Here is a 14,413-nt window from a genome sequence, read left to right on the forward strand (position 1 = left end):
AAAGGTCTTTTTGTAATGGAACTTCCTAAGAAAAGCAATTTACTGTATCACAAGTCAGTAATTTTTCCATTCAGAGCTGCAAAACTGGAATTTTTCCAGCAGTATTTTTTTTATTTTGCTACTTGAATGCTGCTTTTGAATTAGAGGTTACCAAAGCACTTTACAAGCCTTGTGTAATAGAGTATTGCATCTGACCACAATGGGTACATATAGACATTCATGAAGGTTAGATCGTATTAAAAATGGCCACCCAATCTAACTTAGTTTGCACAGGTGCAGACCCTACACTTGGATCCCTAGCTACGTGGATCTAAGTGTGAACTGTACAGAAATTTAAGAAGTTTAGATCAGTCTAAAAATGGCCAACCCAATCTGAATTAGCCCTCCCTCCAAGGTAGTTTGATTTAGATTGAGTCTAGAGAGACCAGTCTAACTGAACTTTTGTATACAGCCCCAGGGCTTGGAAAGCCCAACTACTGGCTTTTCTTACTACTCCCAGCCCCAGACCAGCCAGCCAGCTCTTCCTGCGCCATGCATGCCATCCCTCCCCCAGCTCATTCTACCAGCTGCTTTTAGGGCCAGCTTTACCAGCTTTTGCTGGTGTCAAGAGCTGATCAAAGTGAGCTGATCAAAGTAAGTTGGGAGGGAGGTGTAGGTTTTCCAATGATGGTACATCTGGGTGTGGGGAGAGAAGGGGCTAAATATAGCCCCTGGTCTGGGAGGAGGAAGGAGAGGGTCTTCCTATCCCCTTCCAAGGTCCCCTGTGGACCCTACTAGCCTCCTCTCCTCCCCCTGCCCCCACCAAACTGTCTGGTCCCCATGAACCCCCACAGACCCTACTAACCCCCCCAATCCTTCTGATCCTTTTCATAGACCCCTCTTGTCCCGTCCCCCCCCATAGATTTCCCCTCCCCTCAAAGACTTACTTTGGATTAGGTGATCATTTTTAACTCAGTCTAACCTCCCCCTAACTTTCCCAAATGTCTGTATGTACCCAACTTGTAAATCACTTTTCTGAGAGGAGATAGGTCACAACAGTATTTGACCTGATGATGCTTTATCCAAAACTTTCTAAAAGAGAATGTACAGGAAAATGCATTTTCTGCAAGAGTTGAACACCAATAAATCACGCTTCATGAATGTGCTTGAGAGGTCACTAGGAAAGAGATCAGATCCAATCTGACAGAAATTACAGCACTTTTTTTGTTTCTTCTTTGTAATTAAAGCATATTTCTCCTGATTGTGCTACAAACATAAATGGTGAAATAGTTGTGTTGGTTTATATAAGCAAACTTCTGAAACCGGTGTTTATTCTACCCTGCAGATAATGGTCCAGACTTTCATAGATATTTTACTCCAAACAGAAGTGCTTTACAAAGGTCATAAGTGTGGTGGGGAGTGGTAACTCCCTTTTACAGGTATAGAAGGGTTGGAGTGTTGTAGCTGTGATGGCCCAGGAAATGTCCAACAGATACGACTTTTTGTTACATCTTGCATTGGACCAACTGTATAGCTGGGAGTGTTCTTAGACAAGCTTTTGGGTATTGGGTGCTCTTCCTCAAGTACTGAGGAAGGATATCTGATGCCAAAAAGTTGGCCCAGCATCTTTCCCAACTAAACAGTTGGCCCAGTAAAAATTATTCCAGAAAGCCTTGCTTTTCCGAGTCTTACAGTTATGAAATTCTATCCTGGGGGAGATCTTAGAAAAGTTTATTAAGGAGGCCATCCTTGAGGGACTGGCCCAGGCTAGCATTCTAAGGGACAGCCAGCACGGGTTTGTTGCGGGTAGGTCTTGTTTGACCAATCTCATTTCCTTCTATGACCAGGTGACCTATCACCTGGACAAGGGAGAAGAGATTGATGTCATATATTTTGACTTCAAAAAAGCTTTTGATCTGGTATCCCATGATCACCTCTTGGCCAAACTGCCCAGTTGTGGCCTTGGCTCCACCACGATCCGCTGGCTGGGAAATTGGCTTCGTGGTCGGACCCAGAGGGTTGTGATTGATGGCAGTCACTCATCATGGTGCCCTGTGACCAGTGGGGTCCCTCAAGGCTCTGTCCTGGGACCCATACTGTTCAACATCTTCATTAACGATGTGGACATTGGAGTCAGGAGTGGACTGGCCAAGTTTGCCGATGACACCAAACTTTGGGGCAAAGCATCCACGCCAGAAGATAGGCGGGTGATCCAGGCTGACCTGGACAAGCTCAGCAAATGGGCAGACGAGAACCTGATGGTGTTTAACACCGAAAAATGCAAGGTTCTCCACCTTGGGAGGAAAAACCTGCAGCACCCTTATAGGCTCGGCAGTGCTACGTTGGTTAGCACTACAGAAGAAAAAGACTTGGGGGTCATCATTGACCACAAGATGAACATGAGCCCCCAAGGTCTGGAACAGTCTGCCAGCGGAGGTGGTTCAAGCACCTACATTGAACACCTTCAAGAGTAAATTGGATGCTTATCTTGCTGGGATCCCATGACCCCAGCTGACTTCCTGCCCTTTGGGCAGGGGGCTGGACTCGATGATCTCCCGAGGTCCCTTCCAGCCCTAATGTCTATGAAATCTATGAAAATCTATGAAATCTGATGCACAAAGAGGCTGAATGACTTTTGCACAATCTCTTATAGAAGAAATACTGGAGTTGTCTCCTGCCAGTTTTCTTATTTCAGCACATCTTGCCATGTTGCAGTGCACAGTGCCTTGAGACCATAAAAAGATTAGGAAGATTTGCAATGAAGATATTTCTACGTGAAATCTTTGCATTTGACAGTACCTACCAAAGAGCAAAAAGGTGCGTCGTCTGCAGAAGTGGCAGAATCAATTCCAATGTGCAAGCATTGCTGTTAGAGACATTATTTCCCCTGTTAGGCTAGTACTGTCACTTCCTAGTTGATATGCTGACTTCCTATGGGATCCATAAAACTGCATCTCAGGTAGTTACTGGTTGACAGTAAATGTGCTTATGGGTTGCATTAACAATGTCATTCTGACAGTTGTTTTCATGTATATGAGTCATTTCTACCTGTTTATCACATTTACCTTGTTGTGTCATGGGATACAGATAGCTGTTATAAACCACACTATGGTCAGGAGGTTCGTGGGGTATCACGAATATTTTCTTGTGCTTATTTCACTGATATGGCATGTGTGGGCTCCTTGAAAAGCCCATGTTATGCCGTGTCCATTTATGTTGTTGTTATCACTGTATAGATTATTAGGGATGTGTGAAGCGGGCTGTATTCGATTTGGATTCAGCCCACTTCGGGGGACAGTGAGTGGATTCGTTGATTTGGATTACTGTCCCAATTTGATTCGATCAGATCCAAATTTGAAGATTCAATGCTGATTCAGAGAATCAGTGATTCAGCCATAGATACAGCTTTAATTGCTTTTTCTACATAACTCGAAGTACCAAGCATGGCTCATGAATGCTGAGATGACGGGGCAGATGGAGCGTCCCACATGGGCATGGGAGGGCCACCCGTGTGCTCGGCGGCAGACCCGGAAGTGAACTAGATGTATTTCTGGTCCACTTCTGGGTCCGCCACCGAGCGTGTGGGATCCCCCCCTCCACACCCTCCTGGCTCTGTGATCGGCCCTGGGGGGACCCCAGGTGCCCCTGAAGACCCAGGAGGCACCAGTTGCTGAGCCGGGGGCAGGGATCCGGATCTGTTGCAGGGTCCACTTCCGGGTCCGTCACTGAGTGCACTGGGGACCCCCCCCCCCCCACACACACACACCCAACACTTCCATGGGAGCTCCATCCGCCTCACCATCTCAGCATTCACAAGCCGCCTGGTACCTTGAGGTATGTAGAAAAAATATATAAAGCTGTGTCTATGTCTGAATCATCGAATTTCTCCTAATCTCTCTGAATTGATTCGGAGGGTTCTGATTTGATTCGGAGAGATTAAAGGGTCTCCTGATTCGATTCGGAGATTCGACCGCTGAATTGAGCCAATCTCCACCAGATCAAATCAATGACTGAAGCTTCACAGAGCCCTAATTGTTATGTTTTCAGTATATATCTTTCTGACTTTGGGTGTGGTGTAGCCAAGGAACTGAGGGGTGTATACTTGAGGAAAAAGAATTAGGTGTAACTGCTAACTCTCTCTTGCTATTGTGATACTAAGGCAAGGACGATTGTCACTCTTAATCACAGAGAAGAGAGGCCACTGGTAGGATGGGCACCCAAGTTATTGTCTGCTTGTAATGTAGAAATCAACCCTATAGCAAAGGCATCTGAGAGAAATTGTCTGTCAGCCAGACGAATGCAGGATGTCCCGGGGAGAGAGATGTCTGGAGGATTATGGAGACTCATGAGGAATTTGGACATTGCTGCTGGTGAAGCAGTGGTGGTTTGGGGGTATTATAAGGGCTGTTTGTAAGGTATCAAGAGTCTTCAGGTTTTTCCCTGGCTGGAGAAGGGTACGGGCCCCAGCAGCCACATCTAGTAGGATCAGCAAGAAAGTTGACTTCTGGAGACACTGACAGGACTCTTGGGGGTAGGAGGTAGCCAGAGGAGAAGGTAAAAAACTTGTCCTTTTTTTCGGTCTCCAAACTTGGGGTCAGTTTTCTTGTATAATTCTTGCCTTTCTACACTTGATCTTAGCCACAAGAGGCCTTTTGGCTCCTTAGCAATTGCCTGTGGAAAGAGCGTTCTCCATGCGAGTGGATCTTCCAGGCTAGTTCATTCTATGGAAAAGGGGACCTAACGTTCTTTCACAACCCAAGCAAAACTGGAACTGGTAGAGATTCCCCTGCTGCAGCTGTGAGGTCCGTTATAAAGGCAGTGGAGCTGAGGCTTATGGGAATAAGGCATTATCCCAAGCCAAACTTTGGTCTGTTCCTTGGCACAAGTGGTGGGACTCAAAGTTCTGGTGGTAATTTGCTGGTCACATCATACACTGCCTAACTGGATAGCAGTTAACTTGGTATCAATTTGTATGGTATTTAATTGCTGGTATGTAACAAATTAATTTTTATTTTGGGCTGGGACTACAGGTCTAACCTTAGACCAGGTTAGGTTTGGCACTTTTTTTTGGTGATCAAGGTGCTTTTGTTTCAAGCTGGTGACAACTATTATAGCTTAGTCAGGTTTATATTGCACAGCAGTGCTTATCTGAGAAGGCTGGATGATAAAACCACTAAGAAGTCTGGGATTATCTCGGTTCTTACAGCAAAAACCGCTACTAGATGCGGCAACTAATGCACCAGGAATGCTTATTGAAGGCTATTGTGCTCAAAGCAAATTCTTCAATAATACATGGCATTGATTTTTGCTGTATTGAATAGCATACAGTGTTTACGTTCTTCAGGATAATTCAACAGGGTAAACAGATAGCATTCTCTGGAAGCAAAGTCAATACTAACTGCATTCACTGTGGTATTAACTGTTAGTGTTTGCATAGAAAATGGTCCTCTCCCTGGCTGTTTGGAAAGGATTATAATTTGAAGAAATTATTAAATTAATATTTTATCTCAAGATGCAATTCAGGCTCTTTCTCCAGCTTTTACTAGACACAGAAAATGGCAGTTCCTGTTGCCAGCAAGGGGTGTATGAAGCGGGCCCTATTCAATTCGGATTCATCCTGAATCGGGGACAGTGATTGGATTCATTGATTTGGATCACTGTCCGTGATTTGATTCAGCCGAATCCAGATCTGAAGATTCAGTGCTGATTCGGAGAATCAGCGATTGGCCATAGACACAGCTTTAAATGTTTTCTCTACATACCTTGAGGTATCAGTGCAGCTTGTGAACGCTGTGATGCTGGGGCAGATGGAGCGTCCCACTTCCAGGTCTGCCGGAGAGTGCACTGGGGGGCTCCCCTGCCCCCTCCTAACTTGGCAATTGGCCATGGGGAAACCTCGGGTGCCCCTCCAGACCCAGGAGACACGAGTCGCCGTGCCAGGGGTGGTGCAGGGGCCTGCCGCATGCGCTTCCCAGTGGATCCAGAAGTGAACCAGAAGTGTTTCTGGTCCACTTCTGGGTCTACCGCTGAGTACGCTAGGGACCCCCTGTGGTCCTGTGGGACACTCCATGTGCCCCAGCATTGCAGCATTCACAAGCCACCTGTTAGCTAGAGGTATGTAGAAAAAACATTTAAAGCTGTGTCTGTCTGAATCGCTGAATCTTTCTGAATCTCTTTGAATTGATTCGGAGGGTTCCGATTCAATTTGGAGAGATTAAAGGGCCCTCTGATTCTGTTTGGATTTGGAGATTCAGCCACTGAATCAGGCCGAATCTCCACCAAGTCCAATCAGGGACCGAAGCGTCACACAGCCCTATTGCCAGCAGCACCTTGCCTTTCCCTGCTTTGTGACAGCTACAGGATAGCATCAATGGTCTTACTCTCTTCTTCAGAGTATAGAAACATTTTGTTGTTTATTTAACTTTTTGCTACTCTGGGACACTGTGTTGAACAATGTGTGGTGTCTGTACAAGGTCTCTACTGGAATCATTTTTATAGGTCAAATTATGAAGACATAAATATGGAAAATCTTTAGCAGAGCATGCAAACTGGCCTTCCACCATAGCACCTTTTGCTTTACATACCAAGGGAGAGGACAAGGGAACATGAACTACTTCAAGACACTAGGAAGTTGGGCAGCCTTTGTCCCTTCTGAATTGCTTAAGGCTGTAGCTTGCTCACTTGGAAATGCTTAGAAATTCACATTGTATGCTTGCAAATTTTCGTGCTGAAATACTAACCTGTTTCCTGTGACAGTTTACCTTTTTAAGAATGCAGTTTTGATCAGCTCTTTGTGGTCTGTGATGTCACCTCGCAATTCCTGAGCCAAAGGGTCCATTTTGGCTTGGACAGATTAAAGACTATGTCATCCCAGAAAATCATTGCAGTCCCTTAACTGTACGGGCAGTCCAAGCGGAGTAATGGAATCACTCTCTCTTGACTACAGAGAGGCTATGAGATAGCAGGTGTCCAGGGTACTTCCTCTTCCTCCCTGAATCACTTTTCGTGACTATGTTCTTAGCAGCTTCCAACACTTCATTATGAAGAAGGACCACTGGGTGAACTGTTCCTGCTTAAATAGACCCTGATAATTATCATAAACAGACCCAGCATGTATTGTTTCTGCAAAAGTGGCAGGCATGTAGTAGATGGAACCTCTGGGCAGAATATCAATGCCTTGATTTTCCAGCCTTCTGAGCAGCATTGAAGAGGGCCGTGAGGACCAGCCAGTGGAGATTGAGATATAATTGCTTGCCTAGAGCAGTAACATCTTTCTGCACACTACCTGAATACCAATGAGGGCACACAAGGAAGGAAGGTGTCAAACAGAATCATGGGCAAGAGAAAAATAGAGGTGGAAAAGAAGAAAAGTGATGGAGAGAGGGCACCCAAGGATGGAGTTTGAAGACAAGACCTGTTCAGTGTGTGTAATGAGGAAAGACTGGTATTTCAGTAGAATTTGCAGGGGGAAAAACCTGTATAAAATGAATGGCTTAGAAACAAAATGGATATGGGGAGGGTACCATTTTGATCCAAAGCACTGATGAGTGAATACTCCTAGAAATGGGGAGGGAAGGGGAACTGAAGCCAGGATGAGTAACTGAAAATTAGTACATCCCTTTGAGCTTGATTGCTAATGCAGCAAGAGCTCCTAATGGAGTGTTCTCTGTATAATAATTGCATTCAATAACCCTTCAGTTGATTTAGCTTTGAGCAGTGTTAAAACTTGACATCACCTTACCGTGAAACTGCCTGTGTAGGGAGCTGTATTGCCAGCTCCAGTATCACTGATTTGTTCTCGTTCTATAGTTTATGACGATAAAATATACAGCAGACCATCCCTTTTCATGAATAGAAGGCTCCAAAGAAACAGCTTGGGAACAAAGAGTAGCCTTCCAACAGTCATTTCCCCTTCGCTGCTCCCTGGAAGTGTACATGACTGAATTGTCATATGTAGAATAGGGCATTGTAAGGAATGCTCTTCTCTGTCCTCACACTTCTCTTTCAGCTCCTTTAAGCTGTGGGAAAGCAGTAGGTCAGTTAATGCTGACTTAGTTTCTGAGCCATCTCTCCCCACTGGATACTTTTTGAACACCCGGTCTTATTTTTGGGCTTGGCCTATACAGATCTTGAAGGGACTGTTGTTTCAGGCCACTGAATATTAGCCACTCTAATTTGTAGAATAATGCAATGGAAACTCCAAGGGAGAACTTGGACTCACTTCTTGTGTGAAGCCTTCACCAATAATGGTTGATCTGGGTCTTGGTTCATAACGTTTGTATGTTTTGTGGTGATTCAGACTTGGGAATGTGAGAGTGGGAAGGCCATATTAGTAGATCCAGTATGTTGGTGCCTTATGATTAGGGATTTTTCTATGTAAGCCTCTAAACAGCAGTCTGTTTTCTGAAGTTGCGATGCTGGTGATATTCCCAAACCTGATTCTTCATCTCCCCAGGGAAAACATGATTATTTGATGAAGATTAGTTGAATACTTGTTATCTTATGCAAAACCAAGAAAGCCCATCAAAGCAGAAGACTGAGGAAAGCAATTTGTTCTCTTGTTCTGTTATTTTGAGACTTGGGTTTTGCTGCATAAGTAACTTTAATACATTTGGTTAGGGAGTGTGTTATGAAAAGAGGGTGCATGTGTATTTGACCTATATCCTGCATATTGTGTCCAGAAAGCTTGAAAGACATAATGGGAAAAAATGTGCTATTATGCTATCTCTGTCATTTTTCAAGTCCATTAATTTTATTCTATTGCCCCACATACACACATTACATTCTTATCCTATTACAACTGAGAACAGGAACAAAGACAAATTGAAAAATTGCCATTTTTGACATCAGTAGATAGCTTTAAGGAATTCATCAATTTAAAGCCATGCTCTGAGTAAACACACTGCCATAGTTCATTAGTATAGACACACTTTTTTATATTAGAATTTTTTTATTGGCTTTGTTAGCAAATCAGTGAATGAGCAATTTCAGTTGCTGCAGAGAGAGACACCTGGTAACAAGTGAATGCAAAAAATCTCTCATCTTGAGAAATCAGTTTAACATGTTTTATTTTGATTCATTCTTTCGGGATCCAAATATGTGGCTAATTGAAAAACAAAATTTAACAGTGCAATCTATTTTTATCTAAGTATTTAAGAGGGGGTGACTAATATGAAAAAGAAGAAAATTTAACAGAGTTGAGGAAGCAGTGTGTCCTTATATTAGAGGTGTGAAATAACTCTTGTTTACAGAAATATACCCCCATACTAGCAATGTCTAGGCCCCAGTTCCTTTCCTAAATAAGTGTTCTCCAAGTGTTTTAAACTCAAATTTGAGTCTGCTTGGGGTTGCAAACAGCCATGCTACTACAAAGTCTCCTTTCTGATCATTTGCTTCCTCCCACACTGTTTCTGAAATGATCAGTAGAATTGTTCTTCACTTCATCCTGCTTTGCAAGTCGTGAATGTGCTAATTTACCGTTCCTTATTACTGGTGTAACCTAAAATGTCATTTAAATAAATCGTGATGACTGAGCTTGTTTCTCACCTTTTGTACTTCCCTATTTTGGTAAGATATGACTCTCAGCCTCCTCCTGCCGGACAGAATGAAAATGACAACTTTACCACAGTTCGAACAATAAGGCATACTTAACAATTTTTGTCCCAAACATTGCATGTCAAATAGAGTTTGAGGAGGAATCAAACTCTTAAAACTTCTTCTAGTACTTCTTTCAGAGAGATGACTTTGGTTTGACTGGAATTTGGGTAAAAGGGGAATTTTTGTCAGTCAGCTATATTTTTATTGGCCCCTTTGAAGTTGAAACAAAATTATTATTTGGTAAGGCAAATTTTATAGAATTGTACTGTTCTCTTTTTCCAGCGCAAAACCACAGTGACACCCAAGTGTTCTTCTACCTGTGGATTGTCTTCTATTTCATCAGCTCCTGCTACACCCTCATCTGGGACCTGAAGATGGACTGGGGACTCTTTGACAAGAACGCTGGCGAAAATACTTTCCTTCGGGAAGAGATTGTTTACCCACAGAAAGTATGTATACAACCTACCTTCATTTTGGGAAGGTTTTGCAAATGATTTATCAAAATTGTTTGGATTGAGGGCACATGCTGCTTGGTCACTAGAACTTCCTAGATGCAAAGTGTTAGGTATTTCTGATGGTAAGATTCCAAAGAGATGGTACCATTCTGTCGTACATTATTAGAAATGAAGAGGCAAACAACATATATCGATATAGCCAGCAAGAGAATACGCAGCCTGTGTACCTGGATATTTTACAACATTCTGTACCCTTTTTGACCATATCCGGATGAGTATGCCTGCGGCATCACATACTGCACATTCAGCTGTTCTCCACGCTGCAGGGTAGCAGCATGGGGGTGTTTTTTGACCCCAGGAGATCCCAGGGTCAACACCCCCTTCCCCCCCCCCCCCGGGCAAAAAAAAAAAAAAAAGGCAGAGCAGCTCGTGCCACCCAAAACCAGAGCCTGGCTGGCCAGAGCCATACTCCAGCTGCCATCCAGGCTCTGAGCAGCAGGATCGGTGCTGTTGCAGCATGAGGAGGCCCCCAGGAGCCTAGATAAGGCTGCTGGGGCCAACTCAGTGCTGGCCCAAATCTCCCCTACCCCACCTGGGGTAACCTGCTGCACACCAGCAGGTGCGTGGCATGGGCGTTCTCTGGGGACAGGTAGGTCTTCTTGTCGTTGCCGCTTCTTGTCCCTGGGGAAACGAACATCCCTGTTTGTGTGGACACACCTTTGTGTGCAATCTCTTAATGGGTTTTTAAATGGAAGCACAACTAGATAAATGTTAAATAAACATCTGACTTAAACACAGAGTGAAAAAAGTTAGCCTTCACTCTATCCATTCCTCATCCCTAGATTCTGTAACTCTTTTAGCTTACCAGGAGTGGGTCTCAAAGCATGGAATAATTATTATTTTTTATAAGTGTATTTGATAGCAGACCATGGTACTAAATACTAGGACAAGTGAAGGATGGAGTGGGAGTCTGTCCCCTGAGTTTACTGAATTGAACTAGTCTTTTTTTGAATAATACATAGAAAAAAACATTTTTATTAGCAATTAGCCTTTGAAAAACATTTTAATTTACGTTGCTTTGAGGGTTGCTTAGGTAAGTGCTGCATACATTAATTCCAAACATTAGCATGTCACTACTAAGTAAGATTGTTAAAAAAATATCTGGGTGTCTGAGTCTTAAAACTTCTCAGTCTTAAACCTTAAATCTTATTTCTCAGTTGTAAGTAATGTGTGCCTCAGGGCTTTGGAGGGGACTGGCATCATCCTTATTATCTCTAATGGAACGGTATTTTCTTATATCCTGCTGGGTCTAGTAGGAGAGTACTGTGCGACTCTTATTTCTCAGTAAGCAGTGAGAAATAAGACTCCATTACTTCTCCTATGAGTGAATGATACTACCTAAGTGACATATGGATATAACACTAATATATAAATGGTTGCAGGATGCAATGTTCCTCTTCCCCGTTATCATACTGCTTGTTTTATTCAATAGAAATCCTAAGGCTCTGTCTCAGCCCCCTTACAAACCAAGATGTAAGTGTGTTCTATACTTTCATGATCCCCTGGGTACCAAAAGGAGGATATACAAGCAATGCTGAATTTTTAAAATAAAGCAGTTATGACATCCTTGGATACATCGAGAATCATAGTATTTATATAGAAGTACAGTAAAACCAAATGCACAGAGAAAAACTTGTTAATTTTTTCAAGTAAATGAACAAGTGCTCAGTAAACAGCAACAGCAAGAAAACCAGTGTTAAAAGAATTAATGAAAAGAAGTAAGGCTGCTGACAGATGTGAAAAAACAAACAAACCGTGCTTCACTGGAAGAAGCAGTGTTAGTTCAACCCAGTTTTGCAACATCTGTACAGATGGGGCATTTCAGCAGGGCTGTTTTGGTGCTTTTATCTAATAGATGATTGAATCAACCAGTAGATAAAAGCACCAAAAAGGCCCTGCTGAAGTGCCCGATCTGTACAGATGTTGGTGAGCCAGGTCAAACTAACACAATACCTCTTCTGGGCATGTGCTGGGCTTGGCGCAGGGGTGCACTGAGTTTAAGGTAAAGTGCTGTGTTTTTTGTTTGTAAGCAGAATAAATGTTGGTCTCTTCTTCATATGGACAAGTGTGGCCTTGCCTAATTCTTAGAAATGGATTTAGACAGACTGTTGCAAGCTCCTTAGGTGGACACTTATTTTAGCATAAGAACACTGTATATCAGTTTAGCTTGTGCCAGTTAAGATTTGATGACTTTGTGTACACACATCCACACACCCCTACTGTAAATCCTTTTTGAATAGGTTTAACTAGTTTTGTGTAGACAAGGCCTTGCATAACTCAGGTGTTTAAGTACTGACAGAACCATATACCTCCCTTTCATTATATCTATATCTCTGATGATCATCTCTGCCTTACTAGATAAATTTAAGAGTCTTCTGTCAGGGAATGGGAGATGAAGGAAAGGTGTTAAACTTGATACTATTGTAATGTCTCTGTGTGACATCTGTCACAGATTGCTTCAGAAGCCTTTAAAATGTAATCACAATAATATAAAAGTTAGCAAGTAAATTTGAACACTTGTTAGGGCATGGGTCTTCCTCTTTATACTAGTTTGGCAGATGTAGAATTTTGAAGATGACTTGTCCTGTCTCTTTGCTTGCTCCTCAGGCATATTATTATTGTGCCATTATAGAAGATGTGATCTTACGTTTTGCCTGGACCATCCAGATCTCTCTTACCTCCATGCAAATCTTTCCATCTGCGGGGGACATAATCTCTACTGTCTTTGCACCACTTGAGGTTTTCCGGTAAGGCATCTCACCTTAAACCCTTTATTTCAAACTGTTTTTTACTCTTTGTTTCATAAAGAATAACAGCAAGAGAAGGGTGTATCTCACTTTTCACAAGTCTAGAGGTCACAAACCTGTGAAATGAAAAAGGGTTAGAGCTTGGAAAAAGCACTTAGCTTGATTGGAACATTGCATAGCATCCTTTTAGGCCCCTGACAAACATTAAAATAAAGGCATGATGGGATCTGATGCAAATTCCAACAACTGCACTTCCTGCCATGCCTCTCGTGTAATAATTTTCTGGCGTATTGCTTGTTTTATTATGCCATTAATCATGTGGCCAGGTCACTACGTAAGATGTGATTATCCAGTTAATCACTCCTTAAGTGTAATGTCTGGCAGGGGCCTTAGTAATCCAGCTAGAGTTCTGAAACCTCCAAAAGGCTAGGTTGTCACAACAAGGATGTCACATGTGGTAAGGCAAGGTAGGCAAGCATGGAACCTGGATTCTTCCTGACTGTGTCCTATTTGCTGTGGACCTACTCCTAATTTCATTTTGGAGGGATTTGTTAAATTCATAGTTTCTACCATTTCACTGGCACAACTTTTTACTTTTTTTACCCAGGGCTAAATTTGTAAATTTGCCCAAAATCATGTTGCTTTCCCAAGTGTTAAATGAAATTTTGTATGACTAGCATCAAGCACCCCCAGGACATTAATGTTTTCTGCATCTTTAAGCTGTCTCAGGAGACCCACCTTGGCTGCTTGAGATGAGCAAAAGAACTTGCAGCTGGATATTACTGCATTGGTTTTTAATTTAGTATTCTTCCTTTCAGTTGTAATATTTGGATTACCCCTGTACCAGCAATGTTGGGTTAATGTTTGCTGTTGGAACAGTGAATCAGAGAGCCCAATCTGCTTTTCTCCAGAGAAAAGCTTCTTTTCTTCTTCAGCTGAGGTGTGGTGGTAGATGCTTCTTATTAATTGTTCACATACTTATCACTGTTCTCTCCAAATGGTCAGTTGGTGCTCTCCCAGGGGCAGTTTGTGATCCCAGGGCATAGTGTGCAGTAATATGTATGTATGTGATTGCACTGCTGCTTTGCAAAAAACTGCTCATCTCTATGAAAGTGGGACTGATTTATTTTCATTGCAGTTACTTTTCTCCTTCCAGCCGGTTTGTGTGGAATTTCTTCCGTCTGGAAAATGAGCATCTGAACAACTGTGGTGAGTTCCGTGCTGTCCGAGACATCTCAGTGGCACCACTGAATGCTGATGATCAGACATTACTAGAGCAGATGATGGACCAGGAAGAGGGTGTCCGAAACCGGCAGAAGAACAAGCAGTGGAAGCGTAGCCAGAGTGTTTCCCTACGCCGACCTCGCCTTGCTTCACAGTATGTAGCACAACAAGGCTTGCATGGGTTGATTTATTATTCATGCTGGTGTCTTAGAGATTATATACAAACTAGCTAATTACCTGTCAAGAATGGTGGGGGGGGGAATGCGTCCAGGTCCACTCCCCCTTCACCCCTGCTGCTTGAGGTCCGGGCCTGCTCCCTGCTACCCACCACAGCAGCAGGGGAAGGGAGGA

The 14,413-nt window shown here is 43.1% G+C and overlaps 1 protein-coding gene across 1 annotated transcript in view; it reads left to right on the forward strand.

The window, feature by feature from the left end:
- XPR1 (xenotropic and polytropic retrovirus receptor 1) overlaps positions 1-14,413 on the forward strand; it is a 207,051-nt gene that overhangs the window by 184,667 nt on the left and 7,971 nt on the right. Inside the window, exons 12-14 of the mRNA XM_090047853.1 lie at positions 9,859-10,025; positions 12,699-12,838; positions 13,995-14,216. Coding sequence (XP_089903979.1) covers positions 9,859-10,025; positions 12,699-12,838; positions 13,995-14,216 — 529 coding nt within the window. The remainder of the gene's footprint in view (positions 1-9,858; positions 10,026-12,698; positions 12,839-13,994; positions 14,217-14,413) is intronic.

The sequence above is a fragment of the Crocodylus siamensis genome, chromosome 5, assembly GCF_052110815.1.
Source record: "Crocodylus siamensis isolate JL-2025a chromosome 5, ASM5211081v1, whole genome shotgun sequence".
Classification (NCBI taxonomy): domain Eukaryota; kingdom Metazoa; phylum Chordata; order Crocodylia; family Crocodylidae; genus Crocodylus; species Crocodylus siamensis.